The sequence below is a fragment of the Monodelphis domestica genome, chromosome 2 (genome assembly GCF_027887165.1).
Source record: "Monodelphis domestica isolate mMonDom1 chromosome 2, mMonDom1.pri, whole genome shotgun sequence".
In the NCBI taxonomy this organism is placed as follows: Eukaryota; Metazoa; Chordata; class Mammalia; order Didelphimorphia; family Didelphidae; genus Monodelphis; species Monodelphis domestica.
In genome coordinates this window covers 298,865,553-298,887,732 of record NC_077228.1, presented here as the reverse complement: position 1 = coordinate 298,887,732, position 22,180 = coordinate 298,865,553, and the positions used below count along the sequence as shown (strand labels likewise).

Genomic DNA, 22,180 nt, shown 5'->3' with positions numbered 1-22,180 from the left:
TTAAAAAAAAAAAAAATACGAGCATGCCTCTTATCTGGTTATAATGAGAAGGAGGCAGGATGACTGAGATTGAGATCATAGAATGCCAGCTAGAAGGAACCTCAGAGGCTTTCTAATCTAACCCCTTTATTTACAGCTGATGGAACTGAGGTCCAGTAATTTTAAATGACTTGCCCATGATCACATGGGTAATTATCCAGAGGAAAGATGATGATAATATTGTACAATTCCATGTCCCCTTACCTCCTCCCAAAAGTCCTTCCTTTATCCTTTCATTCATTCTAATCAGTATAAATCTGCTTATCTCTCACAAAACATACTTTCTCCTGCCTCTTCTGCTTATTTACTTTTCTCCTTAATTCTTCAAAACCAATTCCCCTCTAAAACAATCCTTTGCCTTTCTCTTTTCCCAAAATCAATAATTTATTATGTGTACTAAATACATATTTGAGATTTTAGGGATTTGTGATTTTTGTTGTTTTAGGTATTCCTCTTCCTGCCACTGATGATGACTCTTCTATGACATAGAAAACTAGTTTGAATTGTCCTATAAGGGACAGCAAGGTGGTTCAGTGGATTGAGAGCCAGGCCTAGAGATAGAAGGTCCTGTATTAAAATCTGGTCTCAGATACTTCCTAGTTGTGTGATCCTGGGCAAATCACTTAACCCTCATTTCTTAGCCTTTACTGCTCTTGTACCTTGGAACCAAAACATAGTACTGATTGTAAGATGGAAGGTAAGGGTTTAGAAAAAACTCTAGCTGGAATGTATATTACCCTATAACCAACTTAATCTTGAACCTATCCAAACCTAGACAAATTCACCCATGGATGGCACATACGGTCCATTAATGCATCAATATTTTTATTTTCCATTAGACTAGGACCTATAAAGACTTAAATTATCCTGACATGGCCATTGAGACTCCAGGATCACCTCTATATCACAATGAGGCAATGAAATATGGCTTTACTAGAGGGGAGTAGTGGAGGAGGGAACAAAACATTTATTGAGCAGCTATGTGCCAGATACTGTGCAAAATGCTTTAAAATTATCATCTCATTTGATCCTCAAAATAATCCTGGGAGGTAAGTGTTATCATTACCATTTCTTCTTATTTGAGAATACTGGGGCAGAGGTTAAATAATTTGCCCAGAGTCACATAGCCAGTAAGCATCTAAAGCTACATATAAACTCAAATCTTCCTGACTCCATGTCTAGTGCCCTATCCACTGTACCATCTAGCTATTTCCTAATAATATCTTGTGTGTGTGTACACACACATGCACACACACACAATACTTTAAGATTCAAAAGTACTTTACATAGAGGGTACAACAAATACAAGAATGAAAACATTTATAACATTGAAGGAGACAACATGGTACAATGAAAAGATCTTTGACTTTGAAGATTTGGGTTCAAAATTTGCCTCTAATGCTATCTGTGTGACCCCGAACAAGTCACATTAATTCCTTGGTCTCATTTTCTTTACTTGAGGGTACTGAACTAGATAGATGGGCTCTAGAGTTCCCATTCAACTCCATTTATAATTCTATGTTCAGATGGTATTCTGGGAAATATATGCATTAAATTCCCTCCATGGAAACTCTCCCCAGATCTCTTCTAAACTTCTTTTCATTTTCCTTTGTAGGGTCGGGTAGTAGAATCATTAGGCCCTCCCTCAGAGCCATGGATTGTGACTGTTTCTCTGGAAGGGGCCTCAGAAACTGTGTTGAAAGGTATGCTGTTGCTTGTATTGATTTGTAGTTTGTATATCAGCTTAAAAACATCATACTATCTGGGTGAGTTCAAATTTGGCCTCAGATATTTAATAGTTGTTGACCCAGACATGTCACATAATCCTTTTTACCTCAGTTTCCTCATCTGTAAAATGAACTTGGGAGGGAAATGGTAAAACATTTCAATATCTTTTCCAAGAAAACCCCAAATGGAGTCATGAAGAGTCAGCCACTACATAACAATAATCACTAATTAGGAAATGAAATGTGATGTAGTTCATTCTCTCTGTCTGTCTCTGTCTCTGTTTCTGTCTCTCTCTGTCTCTGGCCCTGTCTTTCTCTGCCTCTGTCTCTCTGTTTCTGTATTTCTCTCTCTGTGTCTGTCTTTCTCTGTGTCGCTGTTTCTTTCTCTTTGTCTCTGTCTCTATCTCTGTCTCTGTCTCTGTGTCCCTGTCTCTGTCTCTGTCTGTCTCTCTGTCTCTGTCTCTCTGTCTGTCTCTGTGTCTCTCTCTGTTTCTCTCTGTCTCTGTCTCTGTTTCTCTCTGTCTCTGTCTCTCTCTGTCTCTCTTTTTTTCTGTCTCTGTCTCTGTCTCTGTCTCTGTCTCTGTCTCTGTCTCTCCACTTTGCAGCCTTAAAAGTATTTTACAGGGCAGCCTATCCCTCTGTCAGAAGAACTGTACTGTCTAGTAGGCTAAATCATAGATTAGAATCACCAAAGCCTCAAGTTTTAATTCTCTTTATGCTATTGACTTATTCTATGTTTAACAAGAAAGTCACTTTACCTTAATTGTTTTCTTCATCTAATCAGGGCTGATAATGCTTTAACATCCTCCTTAGTGTTGGAGGGCTTTGATTAAAATAAGATGATACATAAATGATTTAAGTCTCAGAGTGTACTCACAAGGAAGAGAATGCAAGGACCAGCCAACCAACATTTCTTTCCCATATACAATCTAAGAGATTTCCTTCATCACGTACAATTTCTGCAGCATGGTGACCAATAAATATTTTACTAGCTTAGAGAAATTAAGTAGCTTAATTCAACTGGCTAAGGTAGTTGAAGTGCTGAATATGAGGAAAACAATCTAAGAGGCTAATATTCTTGAGTAGAAATGGGGAACTTCTCTACTATACTTAAGAAAGGAACCCTGAAAAGGGCAAGTAAGTGGCTGAGTAGATAGAAAGTCATTTCTGTAGATTTGAGATCCTTGGTTCAAATTTGGTCTAATGAACTTCCCAGCTGTGTGACCCTGGGCAACTAACTTAACCCAATTACTTAGCCCTTGCCTCTCTTATGCCTTTGAACCAATAATTAGTATCAATTCTAAGACGGAAGGTAAGGGTACCCCCAAACAATCACCAAAAAACCTACAATCCATTAGTGAGAGATTAGAAAGAAGAAACTCAGAGGATACATTTTTTTCTTGCCTATGAACTCTTGAATTCTGCATTGTTCCAAGGGGGCCAAAAGCCCAGACACTGTGGGTTTATGCTATACTGTAGAAGAAAAGTACACATAGTTCTTTTAAATATACAAATTTGCTAAATATTGCTTCAGGTGTGATCTCAGAATTTAAAACTACTACAAAATCTGAATGTAATTCTGATGTTATAAACACAAGCTTCCTTTTTCTGGAGATAAAAAAATAGCATTTTATATGCATGAATTAAAGTGTAATGAGCCATTGTTGGTCTAATGTTTCTAAATAAAAATAGAGGAACAAGGTAACTCTTTATTATATATTTGAACCTTTTAGATTCCCTTTCTTTAGAAATATTGCTCTTAGCATACAATTTTCTATGTTATGGATATCCTGCCTTCTAAAGAAGAGGTATTGGTAGGGTGAAAACCAATTTTGTGCAGTCGTCTCAATCATGTCCAACACTGTGATCCCATCTAAGGTTTCTTTCTTGGCAGAGCTACTGGAAATGGTTTGCCATTTTTTTCTCTTTCATTATATAGATGAGGAAACTGAGACCCACAGGGTTAAGTGACTTGTCCAGAGTCACACAGCTATAAAGTGTTTCTGTCCAGATTTAAACTCAGAAAAATGAGCCTTACTGATTCCAGGCTTGGCACTCTATGCACTGTGTCACCTAGCTGCCCCAGTGAAAAAATAGTATCAATACAAGTCATATAAAACTTTTAATAACAGTTGTGTCCATTAAGTATATCTCTACAAAGTAACTCTACTGAAATATAGATACTTTCAGAGCCAGCATTGTTGGTTCTGACTACAGCTTAGACAAGTTGTTTGTCTTTATATATATATATATATATATATATATATATATATATATATATATATATATATATATATAAATACTTTCTGTAAAAGGCACCAGTGCTACTGTTTTTCTAATTTTTCGCATCTCCTTGTGATCCTATTCTTTGAACTTTTCCACCCTTCCAGAACCTTCAGTTCTCATACCAAATCTCCTCCCCAACAGATCTGCTCTCAGTGCTGCTAAGTGCCTTATCTTTCAGAGAATTTGGCTTCCTGATCACTTTCTGCAATCTCCTTGCCATATCTCCACTCAAGTACCTCCCTCCTCCCTTTCTCCAGTATGTTTTGTTTCCCTCATTAGAATGAAGCTAATTTAGAGTAGGGACAGCTTTGAGTGTTTACTGCATTCCCAGTTCTTGTTACAGTGCTTGGCATAGAGGGAAAAAAATAATGCTTTGTTTGTTCTCTAATTTAAGGGATATGTGTCTTCTTACACAACATGATGAACATGGAAATATATATTGTACAATAATATACGATTGACCTATAGCATACTATCTACTCTCTAGGGGAAGGGTCTGGAGGAGTGGAAGAGAGAGAGAACATGGATTGCAAAATGTCAGAAAATGATTATTAAAAATTGTTTCAACCTATAAAAACTTTTAAAAAATAATTTTAAAAGATGCTATGCTTGACTAGCATCAAAAAGTGACTATCTTACACATATCTTCTATATAGATTTCAATCTTTTATTCATTATGTTTATCACAAATTAAGGACACAAAATTGCATCACTAGCAAAACTGTCAGTATTGACATTTAATTTAGCTTTTATATTTTCAGAATTTGGGTCAGGCTGATCAACTCAAAGTTAGACCTGTCTGTCTTTGAAACATTCCAAATATGGATCATGATATAACAACTGTAACTTGCCTTTATAAACTGACCTGATTTCTGTTAAGCTTGTGCCTGTGATCCTCCACATGGCTGCTTTAATATATGTGAAGTGTTATCATGTAAAGGATGAAGGCAATCTTAGGCATTCCTTATATCTTGTTTCTTTCTACCAGTAGTTTGATGTTCATGTCATTGAATGAAGAGTTTCAAATGGATGCTTCATCAAAAGAGAATGTCATCAATTTTTAATTATTTTGGGGCAGTGGATAAATCTCCTAGAATCAGGAAGACTTTGATTCAAATTGTAAACTATGTGATCTGGGAAAATTACTTAATGACTTTGCTTTGTCTCAGTTTCCTCATATGTAAAATGGGGATAATAATAGTGCCCAGGGTTTTTATAAGGATTAAATGAGATAATAACTGTAAAGTACTTAGAACAATGTGTTATATAGTATATAGTGTGTTATTTAAATGTTACTCATAATAATAATGACTATTATTAATATTGAATAAGAAATGTGGAAGGGAGCTATAATAGTTTTAAGGTAACTAGATCTAATTCCATTCATTATAAGAAGTATTTCTATATTTTTTCTTCCCTTAGATATAGAAGTTAAAGCCTAAATTTTACTTCCTTCATTGATATCTTTTGCTCCTTTGCAGAAATATACTTAGTCATATGATTTAGGATTGAAATTCCCTTAGAAATTCTCTAGTTGAGGGGGGGGGAAGCTGAGTGGCTAAGTGGATTGAGAGCCAGGCCTAGAGACAGGAGGTCCTAGGTTCAAATCTGACCTCAGACACATCCCAGCTGTGCGACCCTGGGCAACTCACTTAACCCCCATTGCCTATCCCTTACCACTCTTCTGCTTTGGAGTGTATTGACTCCAAGACATAAGGTAAGGGTTAAAAAAAAAAAAAGAAATTCTCTAGTTCAAACTTCTCATTTCACAGTAAGGAAATTGAGGCCCAGAAAGGTTAAATGACTTAGCCAGGATCATGCAGGCAGTAAGTAGTAGAGCTAGGGTTCAAACCCTGGTCTTCTCTGAAAATTCTCCTTGGGGGGCTCTGGCCGTAAGACCTATTTATATATTTGAATATTTCTCAGCCCTTCTAGTCAGAAAGTCTAAACTAAATGTCTCATGTTCTATTGTTTGTTCATTCAATATTGTTATGCCTTTATTAAATTCATAGAGTATCTTCCTTTTTTCACTCTTCTACTAACCTCTCATGTATTCCAATTGCTGTTTGAATTCCTGTCTAATTATTGTGTTTATTATTGATCCATGTTACCTTCTAGTCTTTTCTTGAAAGATATGTTTTCTAATATTTTTTCATAGACCTCTAATCCCCATTGCACTCTGTACATTCTCCTTGTTTTATTTGTAAATCTTATAACTGTGCTCAAGTTAAAAAAAAAATACCCTAATCAACATAGTGTTTGCAAAGAATTATTTCATGGTTCCTTTATGCTGTGCTCCTATTTATACTCCTCAGCAACATGCTTGCTTTTTTGAAAATAGCCTACAGTGCTGCCATATTTAGAATTTGGTGAACCAGCCCTCTAGGCTATTTTCTTTACCCAGGTCATAATGCAGCTTTCAGAATCTGACTTTCCTTTTGCTTGGATAACTTATCTTGGAGACATTGCCTAATTACCTCATGCTCCTCACAGAGTGGTTTGTTTCTCAATTCTATTCGTGGAAATTTCTGGATGTTCACTTTTAGTAGGAATTAAAGCACAGGCAAATTTTTCAAGAACTTTAAACTCAAGAAGCAGCTATGTTGTAATGAAAATTTTCAATTCACCAAACATTTTCTAAGCGCCTATGTAGCATGCAAGTCCCAGTGCTAGGTGCTGGTGATGTAAAGACAAACATGAATTAATCCCTGCCCTCAAGGGGTTTATTTTTTTCTGGGCCCTGGAGAGCATTGATTTTAGAATCAGAAGATCTAAGTTTGAATACTGGCTTTATTACTTACTATTAGGCAAATCACTCCATTTCAGTGGTCCTAAGTTTCCTTCATCTATTAAAAAAAAAAAGATGCCATCTGCCAGACATTTTCCATCACTTGTTAAATGAAGATAATAGACTAGAAAATTTCTAAGAGGTTACCAGCAGATCTAAATCATATGCTGTATTTTATCAGAGATCATTTTGACATCATTTCCCTCTATGTCTAATCAATAGTGCACTGAAACCATACTGGGAAAATTAACATTTAACTATTCAAAAGATTTCCTTGAATTTTTTTTTTAAAACACAGATATTTCTTTTTATACATGATATAATATAATAGGTAAATATCAATAATATAATACATATGATTTGTTATAAATATGTAATAAATTATAATAAATATGCTTATCCAGAGGAAACAAATTCTTACATTAACTTTAACAACTACATTATCACAATAGCATATGCAAAAATCTGTCTCATTCTTTTTATTCTTTTCCCACTCCTCTTCCCTTCCCAAGAAGGCAGATACTATTATATAGGCCGTGCTTATATTATCATGTAATACAAATTTCCCTCTTCATTATATTGTGAAATGACAGAAATTGTTTGTTCTAGAGAAAATTTCACAGAGGAAATAAAGTGAAGAATGATATGTTTCTATCTACCTTTGGATTCCATCGTTTTTCCCCCCTCTATGGTAGTAGGTATCCTTTTTTTTTGTCATGATTCCCCTGTATTCTTGCCTTGCTGAAAATAGTTGTCATTCACAATGAATCATCATAAAAGATTTTTAATTTTTTTCTCCTCTCTCTCCCTTTCTTCTTTTCTTCTTTCCTTTCCTATGTCTTTCTTTCTCCTTTTACTTATTCACTCATTTATTTACCCTGATCATTTATTTATTCATTTATCTTAATCACATTATTAATTTATTCATCCATTCATTTACCTATCCTATTTGTCTGTCTTTCTTACTGCCTGCCTGTCTGTCTGTCATCTGTCTGCTTGCCTGTCTGTCTCTATGTCTATTTATTTTAGTTCAATTCCACTTATGTAGAGATAGGGTCTAGGGAGAAAGTGATAACCTCTACCAATACGTGTTGGCTCCTTCTCTGAAACTTACGTCTCAAGGTAGAAATTAAGTGGCCTGCTCAGGGTCAGAGAGCCAGTATGTGCCAGAGGCACATCTGGATTAGAAGTGAGACCAACTCACTACCAGCTTTGCCATGTTTCCTCTGAAATCATTGTCAGTACTTTTCAACTGCCTATTTTAACTCAAGCCTAGCCTAAATTGTCCATACTGCATTTCTTTTGTCTTGATCTCAATGGAAACCAGGACTATAGTTTGTAACTCATAGATATCACATCATCTTTTCAAAGATCCTTCCAGATAAACTGACCCAGTTCTTTTGACATTTAAAGTTTCCATCACTCTATGGAAGAAAAACATTCAGAATAAATGAAAAATTGACTTAATTATTTAGTGCCCAGAAAGTATATTTATCAGGGCAACTTAGAAAATGTTTGATTGGCTCATAGTCTATACAGAGAAACATAGAAATATCAGGTAGAACAATCTTCCTGGTAGTCAGGTAATTAATCAGTTTCAGTCTTCCTCCAAGCCCAGTTTCCATGCCATCCCAAGCTCCCCCATTAAGCTCATTGTTTACTTCCAGTTTTATAGAGGAGCCTGTCAACAGCATTTGTATATTTTATAATTACTATTCCAAGGATATGATGAACCCTGGAGTAATGTACTCTACTTTGTCGCAACTGTCTCAGCTTTTGGGCACATATGCTTCAAATTTGAGAATATCATATATATATATATATATATATATATATATGGAGAGAGAGAGAGAGAGAGAGAGAGAGAGAGAGAGAGAGAGAGAGAGAGAGAGAGAAGAGAGAGAGAGAAAGGGGTTCTTCTCAGAGATCTCTGAGGCAAGCTGGTATTTAACGCAAAAGCATACCCATTTGGAGCTAAAGCACTTTCCATTAGGCAGTTTGGCTGCTGTTCTATGAGCCAGACTCACTATGTTCGACGGACACATTGCGATTAAATGCTGTTTTGTATTCCTCCAAAGATGAGCACAATAAGAACGTTTGTCAAAGGAAAAACTGCAGCAAACGATTGCACGTTGAACATCTGTACTCTGTGGTTCATTGTTTGTAAGAGTTTATTGACCATAATTTTGATGCATATAGGTTTTAAAGAGTATAAACTGCATTTGTCTTGAGCAGCTATCATTTATTTGAGACTCAGCTTATTTATTTCCATTTTCTGGGCTTTTTATTTATTTTGAAGCTCAGAGGAGATAAAGTAAAATATGTTTCCCAAAAAGGAAGTTTTAGTTAGCTTGGCAAAATTGATGATAAAAGGCAATATTTTTCCAAAAAAATTATGCTATTGAATTGAAAAATGTAGCACTAGACATGCTATATCTTTATAGCACCTTTCAGCTATATAGATTTCAAAACCAATTTATAAACTTTAAGAACTATACTCACCAAATCAAATATAGAGCCTCTTATGGAGTACAATGGCACAACTAGTCATTAGAAGAACCTTAAAGGCAGGGTAATGAGAAGAATAATTAATAACTATGAGAACATGATTCTAAATTTACTTCGTTGTATAATTTATCAACTTTAGGAGGCCCTTTTGAAAGAAGGCTTACTATTTATTTTTATTTGACTTATTATTGATGCCTTCTGCTTACATCAAAATAATTGCTTTTCATCTCTTCCTCCATCTAATTTTGCTGTCCCTTGTGAAAACAAGAAATCAAGAAAACCAACAGATTGCCTGATAGGATACGTACCATAATTTATAAACATTGTCTTTGCCCCACTACTGAGAGGATGTCAGTTCCATTACCTTCAATGAACTGAATCTGTTTTGTTATTACTAAAAATCATAAATCATTTGTTTTGTACTGTTTACTTTTATGTACCTTGATAAAGTTATTAGGCATATTGTTCATTTGATTCTACTTATTTCATTCTGCATCAGTTCATGTAACTTCCAATATTTTTCTGAATTCTTCATATTTTTATTTATCATAAGCATACTAGTACTCTATTATATGTATATACTATAATTTGTTCAGTCATATGTTCAATTGTTCATCTACTTTGTTCCCTTAAAAGTACTATTACAAATATTTTGGATATATATAGACAGCTAAAATGGTGTAATGGAGGGAGCAGCAGCCTCGAAGTTAGGAAGACTCAACCTCAAATTCTACCCCTGACATTTCCTAGCTATATGATCACAGACGAGTTACTCTCAGTTTTTCCATCTGTAAATTAGGGACAATAATAGGGATAACAGGATATAAATAACAGGATATTGTGAGGATCAAGAGATAACATATTCAAAGTAACTCTTAAAGTAGTATATAAATGCTAGCCACTGTTTTCCATGTGAGAATTTTTTTTCTGCCTTTGACGCCCTTTGGGTATATGTTCAGTAGTGGGATCTTACTATATGAAAGGGTATGAGGGAGTTTAGCTACTTATATGACTCTAAATTACTTTTTAGATTGGTTAGATCAATTGACAGCTCTAGAGAGTGTATAATCAAGTGCCTATTTCCCCATAGCTCATTTAACATTGAGAATTTTCAGGCTTACTCTTTCGAAATTCTTATCTCTTATATGACTAATATTCCATATGGGAAAAACCAAGGTATAGGTCACTGACGTTACTTTTTCAGGGTCACTTGGTTAATAGTGATTAAAAGAATAAAAAAGATTAACATGACTTCCAATTCTTCTAATCATTATTAAATAAGTGAACTTTAAAACAGAACCCTGCCTATCCTGCCATGTAGTACAACAGCAAGAATTTAATGTATGAATAATGAATCCCTCAGCTGTATGGGGCCCCTGAAATTGTTTCTCTAGGGAACTTGTAGAATGTCTTTACTGGAAGCCCTTTAAGAACAAGATTCAATTATCTGGGATGGTTTAGTTCCAAGTCTTGCCTGAAGGAAATGGGATGGACCATATAATGTAAATGTATTTTCCAGCTCTATTTTTTGTGTGGTTGAAAATTAAAGGATCACCTCTGGGCTCAGAGAAGGCTTGTGGAGTTTTCTTTTGGACAGGCTGGAATTAAAGCCTGCTATTTTTGTTGCTATGGTTGTTTTTGTATATGCAGGACACACCCATGCAGAAGCTCACCAAGGCCGAGTAAGCTTCTCCAATTTGGCTGTCTCAAGCTCTGGATCAAACTGGTATTTTCTTTTCACCGTGACATCTCCACCAGGTAACTCAAGCACCATTTATATTTATCATTTCAGGCTTTTGGCTCCCTTCCTAAAAAGCAAGGCCCTTTTTACAGTGGAATTAACTTTGGTCAGTCAGGTATATAAAGTCAGCCTTCCATTTTGTTTTACAGAGAAATATAGTTTGTTTTTATCACTGAAAAAAATAGAAAGAAGAAAATGGAAGCAGGACCTATAGGAAGTATCTCTAATTTGATTCATAATGAACAGGAATCCTGATAAAACTGTAAACACTTGACCTAGATTCCAATATAATAAAGGAGCTGAATATTTAGTTCTATGGAGGTTGTTAGCAGTAACTATCAATATGCCATACTTGAAAAGGAAGAGCCTTGGGAAAGCATTCTAAGAGCCCTCTACCCCATAAAAATCATTAAGACTTATTTCTACATTGAAATTATATGTAAATGTTACATTTTCTACAAAATCCCTTGTTTTATTTCAATGAGAAGGGGAGGGGTGGACAAATCTTTTCACTCCTCCAACAATGTTGACAATTGTTACAATTCTTTCCTCTATTTTGGGAAACCTGTCTCTATTACCAGTTTTGATGTTTTTACTGCAAACATTAGAGAAAGTCTTGCTGGGACCATACAAAACATTCCCCTTTTTTTGTGAAGCATAACTACCTGCTTAGTAACCCAAGCTTCCTTTAAAGTAGAGTTCAGGCACTTTTTGCTTTTTGTACATCACCTTCAATTTTTAGTGCTCTGAACCAGTTGAAATCACTTTGCATTAATTTTTACATACATTTATGCATTTATATCTATACACATGTTTCTTCCTCTCCCAAGTAGATTATAAATTCTTTGAAGATAAGAATTATTTTATTTTTATTCTTTGTATGTCCAGTGCTTTAAATGTTTATTAATTATGATGGGAAATGCCCTCCACCTTCAGAGAAAGAACTGTTGGAGTCATCTTTCACATCAGTGTATTTATGGTTTCATTTTGGGGTTTTGGTTATGTATGAGTGTGGTCTTATAACAATGACCAATATGGAAGCATAACAATAAAATTAAACAAATAAAAATGTTTATTAAATTGATTGAATCTTATACTCTTGACCTAAATAAGGTTTTTGCCTTAACTATTTTAAAGGGATACCTTTCCAAAGTGGGATAGAGCTATTAGAGAAGCTGATTCATTGAGAAAAAGAATGACTTTAAAATATAACCTCAAAGTCTAATGATGAGAATTTCAGAAATCTTCATTTAACATGAGAAGTAAAAACAATCCAACAATTATATCATTATCTACAATAATGTAGCCTTACCTTTTCCTATATATTTCTTTGGTCTTTGCAGGTTGGAATTTTTATCAATGAAGATTGATATTAGATGTGAAAAGTAGATTTATATCTTTGGTTCTTTTGTCTATTTATTTTGCTTTTTGAGTGAAAAAAATATTCCAAAACTCAGAATATATAAATGTGAAAAACATTTAATCTATTTTTAAGTCTTTAAGGTGATATTTGGCTAGAATGTGATCTTGTGTCGCATTAATGTATGGAGGTAACCCTGATTTCTCCAATGATCTGTCTACCATGCTTGAATGACTTCAAATCTTGTCATCAATTAAGAATTTTGAATTGAGAAACAACATGGAACAGTGGACAGAGTACTTGAGTTTGTATTCAAAGGGATCTGGGTCCAAATCATATCTCTGCTACTTTCTACTTGTGTGGTCTTGAGCAAACCACTTTACCTCTATGGACCTCAGTCTTGTCATGTATAAAATGAGAGGGTTTAACTAGACTATGTCTAATGTCCCTTCCAGGGCTATTTCTTTGACTTCATGTTCCTAATCTAGAATTTTTTTTTATCCACATCATGAAGCTTCCAATATATATTTAAAGACTGCATTTATTAGTTAATACAATAATATTATCTGATGTTTGTTTGACTTTGCTTTCTTCTGAAGAGTAGCCCAATTGGGTTCAGAGAATCTCATGCCCAAAAGGTTTATCACTGGTGATAATCCAGTTGTTACTATCATCTACTCCACATTAGAAGGAATTGTGATTTGTATTATTGGAAGGACTCCATAGTTAGATATTCTCTGGACCCATGAGAATCCATTATGGTCTTCTCCTTGATATGCCACATTACTGCCCCTTTGCCTCCAAACTGGCACTCCAGATCTCATCAAGGGACCTTGCACTCCTGATTGATGAAAATTCGCCACACCTATACATCCCAAGACTGACCCCAGGCACTCTGGCTGTTTTTATGCTATATCATCACATATCACTCTACCTTTCTACTTTGATTTTTGTGCCCTGGAAACAATAAGAAAATCAGCTATGCTATTCCAGGAATGCATGTGTCTATTGTGGTTGTTCCTAGGTTTTTCATAGGTGGTGTTGATAGAATACTGGAGTTGTAATGAATGTAACCCCCCCCCCAAAAAAAAAAAAACCAAAACAAAAACACAACCATTCTTAACTTCTGTTTTAGAACTGATACTAAATAGTTCCAAGTCAGAAGAGGGGTAAGAATTAGACAATTGGGCTAAGTGATTTGCACAGAGTCACACAGTTAGGAATGGCTATGGTCAGATTTTTACCCAGGCCCTTCCATCTCCTAGTCTGCCTCTATCCAATGAGCCACCTAATGTCCCCTTCTCCCTCTTTTTTAGGCGAGGGGAGTGTGGGGAATGAATATTAAAGACTAACTCATTTCTTTTATGGGTGAAGAAATTTAGGCTCAAGAAAGTAAAATAACTTCTATAGTATCATACAAGCAAGTAGGAGAACCAAAACTAAAAAAAAGAAAAAAAATCTCATTTTTTGACATCAAATACAATATGCTTTGGATTATATTATTTTAGAGAACCATTAGGTCATCCAAAATTCCAGTCCTTGATGTGAATACTCCATAGAAGTATTATAATTCATTGTAAGGTATACAGGAGCTACAAATTTCATCTTAGTTTAACGTGAAGGTAGTATCAGACAGTTTTCTTCTCTATAATCCAATTTCCTTATTGGTGAAATAAGAATACGATGGTAGGCAGGTAGATTATAATATAGGTTAGTGTTGGACTTGGAACTAGGAAAACCTGGGTTCGTAGTTTGCCTTAGATACTAGCTATAAAACCCTGTGGAAAAAAATCTTTAATCTTTCAGTTTCAGTATCTTCCTCTATAGGACAAAGGTCATAATAGCATATACTTCACAGGGCTATTCTGAGGCTTAGCTGAGATAACATATTTGAAAAACTTAAAGTTCTACTGCTAGCAAAATATTATTATATTGTGAAGATTACTTTAAGGACTGAGTCCAGGGGAAATGTAAGCTGCTTTGTAGATGAATACTCTTCAGCATCAGGGATCTGAATAAGTACTAAATCTGGACTATGCTTGTAGTTAATGTTTAGGAACTGGTTAGTGAGAAATCCCCCTTCCCCCTTCTAACTCTTTAAAGACCTTTGTTAGTGAAATAGACTTGAACTTTTCCTCCAAATTATTTCCTCCAGAATTCCCATGTATAACTTTCTAGAAGAACTAGTCTCAGAGCAATGTAAACTGAGGAAAATACAGATGCATGGTAAAAAGTAGCAATATCTCTCTCAAGATGTCTTCATTTCTCTTATACTTGGTTCATATTCATATTGAATTACCAAATTTGATTTTGGAACAGGACTCTGATGCCCTAAATAGTAACATTCTCCTCTTGAACTGCCATCTCAGAGAGAGTCCTCTCTCTACTGATGAAGGGCAACACTAATCTGTGCTTGTCCATTTTCAGCAATTATTATCTGTTTTCACATAGATCTACCAGAAAGGTCCACCAAACATACTGAGGACATTCCACTTATTCTCTTGATTTTGTGTTGATAGAATGAGAGTATATGAGCTGTCAATTAGTTTGCATTCTCTCTTTTATTATGTGACTAGCTAGATTTTTCCTAGGCATACATTTCTCTGATTTACTCCTAATACTTTCTTACTTGTAATATATTTCAGACTGCTTATGCTCATGATTTGATTTTATATTGCCTTTTTGTTGACTGAAAAAATCAATTTTTAAAGACTTTAGATTTAAATGCAACAAAACCTAATGAAACAAATATTATTATTTTTAAAAGATTTACTTTTGGTGGAGATTGAAATATATAGGGGAGGGCTGGTCAGTGCAGGATTTTGGGGGGTCTTAACTATGAATACTTTTTACAAGGGCTTCCCTACCCAGCCTCCCAAAAGGCAAGGACGTAGAAATGAGAGATATTTTTATTAATTAAAAAAAGTCTAAAATATAGTAAAAAAGAAGAAAATGAAATCCACCTTGGCTTCAGAGAAAACCTCATTAAGTCCACTAAAATTACATTATTTCCTAAAGGAAATTCAGGCTGATGTCTTGCACATGTTCAGTTCTAGGCATTGTTTATTGTCCATTTGCATTATTTGCACCACCTACATGGGTATTCATTTTTCATCCATCTTGTTTTTCCTATTTGTATTTATTAGGTTGTTTTGCAGTATTAATGAGCTTAATCCCCTCAGTACAAATATCCCCATAAGGGAGTATCTGTAGAATCTCATTATCTGCATTGAATTTCTTTTATTTCTCAGCTAGGCATCCTCCATGATGATAGCAAGCATGGTAGATGAACATATATTTCCCTCCTTTATATCTTAATAATTACAATTAGAGATTCTTCAAAGAACTTAAGTCAGTTTTAACATCTTTCAAGGAGTTCTGTAGGATTCTTACAGTTATATGTGGGAGGAGATACTTTAAGGGTATATTACTCTTTAGGAAATCAAATGATTTTTATAGTAAAAAAAACATAAAATTAATGAGATTTTATATTCTTCATACTTTTTACTTTCATTTAATTAAATGATCATAAAAGTTTTCTGTAGAATATCATTTGCAAGGCTCTTGCTGTTCTCTCTCCTCATAGCTTCCTAAAGAATGATCATTGATAGAATGAAATAAAAAATATATTAAGTGAATATAAAATAGTATACCCATCAAATCAGTGGGGAAAGAAGACATTGAAGACCAAGAAAGAGAGAGAGAACATTACAAAATGTAAAATGAATGTTTTTGATTACATCAAATCAAAAAAGTTTTGTACAAACAAAACCAATGCAAACAAAATTAGAAGGAAAGCAACAAACTGGGAAAAAAATTCACAATGAAACTCTCTGAAAAAGATTTAATTTCCCAAATATATAAGGAACTAAGTCAAATTTACAAAAAAATCAAGCCATTTCCCAAATGACAAATAGTCAAGGGATATGAATAGGCAGTTCTCAGATGAAAAAAACAAAACTACCAATAATCGTATGAAAAAGTGTTCTAAATCCCTCCTGATTAAAGAAATTCAAATAAAAACAACTCTCAGGTACCACCTTATACCTAGCAGATTGGCCAATATGGCAGCAAAGGAAAACAATAAATGTTGGAGGGGATGTGGCAAAATTGATATACTAATACCCTGCTGGGGAAGTTGTGAATTAATACAACCATTCTGGAGGGCAATTTAGAACTATGCCCAAAGGGCGCTAAAAGACTGCCTGCTCTTTGATTCAGCCATAGCACAGCTAGGTTTGCACCCTAAAGAGATAATAAGGAAAAATAGTTGTATACAAATACTTATAGCCACTCTCTTTGTGGTGGCAAAAAATTTGAAAATGAGGGGGTCCATTGGTTGGGGAATGGTTGAACAAATTGTGGTATCTGATGTTTATGGAATACTATTGTGCTGAAAGGAATGATGAACTGAAGGATTTCCATGTGAACTGGAAAGACCTCTAGGAATTGACTCATAACGAAAAGAGCAGAACCAGAAGAACACTGTAGACAGAAACTCAAACATTGTGGCACAATCAATACATGACAACATTGAGAAATTTATGAGAAAGAATTATTCACATCCAGAGAAAGAATTGTGAGAGTAGAAACAAAGAAGAAAACATATGATTGATTATAAGGTTCAATGGGGATATGGTTGGGATTTTGGAGTTAACAGATCACACTACTACAAATATGAATAATATAGAAATTGGTTTTGAACAATGATACATGAATAACCCAGTGGAATTACTTATCAGCTCAAGGAGGGAAGAGGGAAGAGGGATTGGAAAAATCATGAATTATGTAACCATGGAAAATATTTTAAATAAATAATTTTTAATGGTCATGATTTCTCATGTATGTTATTCTTATATTTTTAGATAATTGAAATAGATATACAGGTTAGTGTTATTAATGTTTTCTATCTAATTTTTGACAATAATAAGATTGAAGAATTTTATACATTTTTAGTATCCTATCCTCTTTCAGATATGAAAATTGATCCCACAACAGCCTCATAATTGGGTCACTTCTATCACAGATCTTCTTTGTGTAGAGAGCACCATGTCCATTTCTTCTAATAGCACTGATCATCTGTGATATTAGAGTCTAACTGTGACGTTTGCAATGTTTAAAGAAAATTTACCTCAAAAAAAAATTCAAAACCTTTCACTTTTGTTATACTTTTAAATTTCATCCTGAAATACCTTTAGGGTGATTTTGCTTAGTTCATTCTTTCACTAAGCTGGTAGTAAACTTCTTTTTTCCTTCACTATTTCATGATTTTCTGGGGAGATACTGTTTTTTGATCTTCCTATATCTTCTTAAAATTTTTAAAATTGGTTGATATTTTAAATCATTGTTAGCTTTGGTGGTCAATCTGCTTAGCTAGGAAATCATTAGTTTGAGGTAGTGTCTAAATTTATTTGATCATAATTCATCAATTTATATGAATATTATGTCAACATATCAAAGAAGAATCTTTAGGTGGCAAGATCTCTCTAATCCTTTATTTACACAAAGTATTGAGTCAAATAGACTCAAATGTTAGAAATGAAATGCAAGTTAAAGATCAACTAATGTAACCCCTCATTCTACAGAAGAAGAAGTTGAGGCTCAAATTGAGAAAGAGATTTGCCCAAGTAAGGTACAGAATAAAAATCTGAACCAAGGCTAGGAGATTGTTTATATACCCTCCATATAATCTGATCCTTGTCTCCCATCCCAACCACATTATATTCATATCTTCAAAATTAATCTTTTGCTTTAGCCAAACTGGATGATTTATTATTCCCTGTCATACATCTTGTTTTCTTATTTTTGTGACTTTATTCACATTGTTGTTTCTTCTTGTAATATCATCTTCTTTCCCTTTCTCCCTCACCTCCCAACCATCCTTATCTTCTCTTGTGAAACAACCTTTAAAACTGTGGTAGAAGAAACCATTAAATGATGGCCAATCATTGATTTTATTTTAGTCTTTTTTAGCTCTTTCATGGCAAAGGATGCTTTATAATCACTTTTGTTTTTTTTCCTCCTCAGTGCCCTCAGAAAGAGGACTAATATTGCTACTTTCTCGTTTTTTGCCTAACAGGAAACTGAAAGAGAGAGAAATTATATGTAATTTAACCAAGACAATACAGATTCAGCCTCGAAGTCAAAATTAGATCATTCTTATGTTTTCATGAATCTGGCCCTGTTAATAGCATCTTCATTTCCTGAGTCACTGCCAAAAAAAAGAAGATAATGGTTTTTGGATAGTAATTTTGCAGTGTTGTCTCATCCATCCTTTCCATTTCCATTGTCAATACAAGAGTTTAGTTCCTTATCACCTCAAGCACAAAATGTTGCAATAGTATCCTAACTGGTTTCCTTACTTCCAGACTCTTCCCTCATCCCTGAAACTTGCTGCAAACAACTGCAATGTCTCTCCAATGGCTTCTGAACGTAATTGAGATCCTTTAATCTGGAATATAAAATATTCTACAATCTTGCCCCAACTTATTTCTAGCCTTACCTCATTGACCAAATGGACTATTTGCTCTTTTTTCAATATATATTTTACCTGTCCACCTCTGTGCTTTTGTCCAGGACATTTTCTCTACCTGGAATGCTCTTTTTCTTATATACTATACCTTCATTACTCATAAAAGTCGGCCTCATGTGGTACAAAAAGTACTGGGTTTGGATCCGTGAAACCTAGATTCAAATCTCCTCTGACACATATTAGCTCTTTGAGTAAAGATTAGTCATTAATATCTCTACTCTTCAATTTCCATATCTCTAAATTGGGACTAAATATTGCTGATTTTATCCTTCTCAAAGTATTAGTTAGATAAAAGATCTTTGTCAATCTTAAAGCTCTGTATGAATGAGAATTAGGGCTGTTCATACCAGCTCAATTGCTACTTCGTTCATTATGCCTCACTTGATCACTCCAGTCAGAAATAAACTCTCCTCCTCTGTGCTTTTATAGCTTTTATGATTATCCAAACTAGTTCCACTTATTTAGTATTTCCTATATTGACTTCTTTTACAACTACTTCTGTTTCTGTCTTGTTTCTCCAACTAGATAATAAATTCTATGATGATAGTTAAGGGGGCGGGGGGAAGCACAAGAATTGGAATTCTGTTTTCCTGGCTCTGAGATTTAATGTGTGATCCTAAACAAGTCATCCCACCTTCTTGGGCCTCCTTCTTGGGCCTCAGTTTCTTCAATAGTAAAAGAGGAAGATATAGGTCATATTTAAATTAAATTAAAATAACACATTAAATAAATTAGTCCTTCCAAATAAAATAGCCTATGAGATACTCTATTTTGTGAAGATTTCTTTCATGCACGACGAAGTATCTTGTGATGTGTAGGAACTCACCAATTTTGTTATTGTTGTTTTGTAAAGGAATACTTGGAACTAATGAATGCCGGTTTTGCAGGAAAGACCTTAGAATCTATCCTTTTTCTAGGTTAAATTGAACCTGTTCTTCTTTAATACTTCTTTACTTGTGTGGATTGGTGATCTCAGTGATTCAACTCCTCTTTCCATGGATACAGAGCTAGGTTCCAATTAGTGCAAATAATGAATCACATGAAGTGGTTACACGTGTCTGAATTTGAATGTAGATATCTACATTCAAATTCAGACATGTGCAACCACTTTTATGATTACCACATTCTTGGGTACCTCTTCTCAATGTCCTCTCTTAAATCTTCTACAGGAGGACTCTAGATTGGAGACTTTCCTCTCCATTGCTTAATATTATGAAGATACTAATGTATTTCACAAACTTTCAGTTTTTCTTTGTATCCTTTGCACACAGGATAATCTGGGATATAGTAGTTGATTAATAAACACTTATGATTGATTGATTCTCTTATAGCTGATTCATAACATGACCAAATGTTCTCCTTTTAGAGGTATACTTCAGTTTGATAATATTGTTTACTGACCAGAAGGAGGTCACATACACTCACACTGGGGAACAAGAGAGAGAGGGGTATTACAGAGCTAAAGAAATGGAGAGAGGAGAGAAATTGATCCTCCCCTCTCTTCCCCTTGGGGAGGACAGGACAAATTGTCTTCCAAAGGAACAGAATATGTCTCCTCAGAGATCAGGTTTGGGATATGGAGGTTTAGGACTGGAGGAGAAGGTAGTAGAGAGATGATCCACAGCTTCCTTTCTTGATCGTGGCTGTTGCTGATAGGCAGGGTAACTCTCTTGCCTCTGGATTCTCCCTATATCTCAACTCCACTCTTCCCTTTTGAGACCTGTATTACTCCTTAGCCCTGCTCTGGAGCTAGCTCTCTTCTCTGAGGTGAAAGGTACGATTCTCCCCAAATCTTCATTCCCCTTCCTTGATGTTAGAAAGCAGGCAGATCTGATCTAAAGGGATAACACTTTATTTTGGGGGACTCATAAGGCAGGAACAATGAGGGTGCTGGGTTAGGAAAGTGGAAGATGGGAATCCCTATGATTGACAACTGATCCCCCAAGTCCTGAGGGGTTCAGGCTATCTGCCTGACCCTCCTTTAAGTCAGTTGTTGGGTTATCCTTCCTCCTAAGTTCATCTAGCTATCAGATGAAGTTCAGGACTATTTTTTTTTTTGAATAGAGAGAAATCTTCTTTAGTAGATAGCTTTCTACAAAGTCCCAGCCTACTTTTTGTCTTCAGCTAGAAACAGAGATTTAGGGGGTCACTAGAAGGTAGTCAATGTCCAGAAGGATCCTCTATTTCAGAGGTCCTCTCTCAGACCATCCACTCCAGGAGAGCTGACAAGAAGAAGTGAGCTGACTTTTTCAACTTCCCCCCAGCAACTCTGTTCCTTTCTGGAATTTTGAGTCTTCTTGCCCTCCCCCACTTGGGCAGTTCCTTTACATTGCTGGATCTGATTTTCTCTCTCTTACAAATTGCTCCTTTTCATTTTTGTGCAGATTTGTCACCCTGACAATTTCACCAACTTACTATTTCCATATGTTACTGTCTTTGACAATTTATTTACTATGAAATCCATGATTAAATTTTAAATTTTTATTTTCATCTAAGATTTGAAGTATTTTTTATTATTGTGGATAGTTTTTCACTTCTTCCTTTAATAAAATTATTTGTTCACATCCTTTTCCCTAACTATCACAGGATTGTTCTTAGTCTGCATATTTTTGTCAATTTTCAATTCATCCTGGGAATCAGAATTTTATCAAAGTGTGACATGAAAGTATTTCCCAATGTCAGAGTTTTCTTTATATTCTAGACACATTGGATGTGTTCAAATATTAGCAAGTAATTTTTAAAAATCCTTACCTAAGTAAGGACTGGGTAATAGATGTTAAGTGTCTTGTCCATAACACAGTTACAAAGTATCTGTGATCATATTTGAACCCAGGGCCTCCTATCTCTAGACCTGGTTCTCAATCTACTCAGCTACCTAGAAAATAAACAATTTTTAACAATTTTATATAATCAAAACTAAATCATGTCTCTTCTAGTCAATTCTGTCCTCTGCACTCCTTGAGAATAAAATACAGGAGAGACTCATTCTCCCACATTCTGTTTTTGCAACTACCCAGTTTCTGAGCAGATCCTCAAGAATACATTTTATTTAACTTCCATGCAAATTTCAGAAACTCTGAGGGTATTTTTTTTTATATTCAGCAAGTATCTCATTTATTACTTGTTTGCTCATAGATTTTTCCTGCACACACACTTCTATTTGTGAAAGGTTCCCTTTTTCTGGTCTCTTCTATTTTTT

The 22,180-nt window shown here is 34.8% G+C and overlaps 1 protein-coding gene across 2 annotated transcripts in view; it reads left to right on the top strand.

The window, feature by feature from the left end:
- PKHD1 (PKHD1 ciliary IPT domain containing fibrocystin/polyductin) overlaps window positions 1-22,180 on the top strand; it is a 770,507-nt gene that overhangs the window by 717,239 nt on the left and 31,088 nt on the right. For both annotated transcript variants that reach the window (XM_007484081.2, XM_016431130.2), the window contains exons 63-64: window positions 1,655-1,742; window positions 10,999-11,106. In XM_007484081.2, the coding sequence (XP_007484143.2) occupies window positions 1,655-1,742; window positions 10,999-11,106 (196 nt within the window). The remainder of the gene's footprint in view (window positions 1-1,654; window positions 1,743-10,998; window positions 11,107-22,180) is intronic.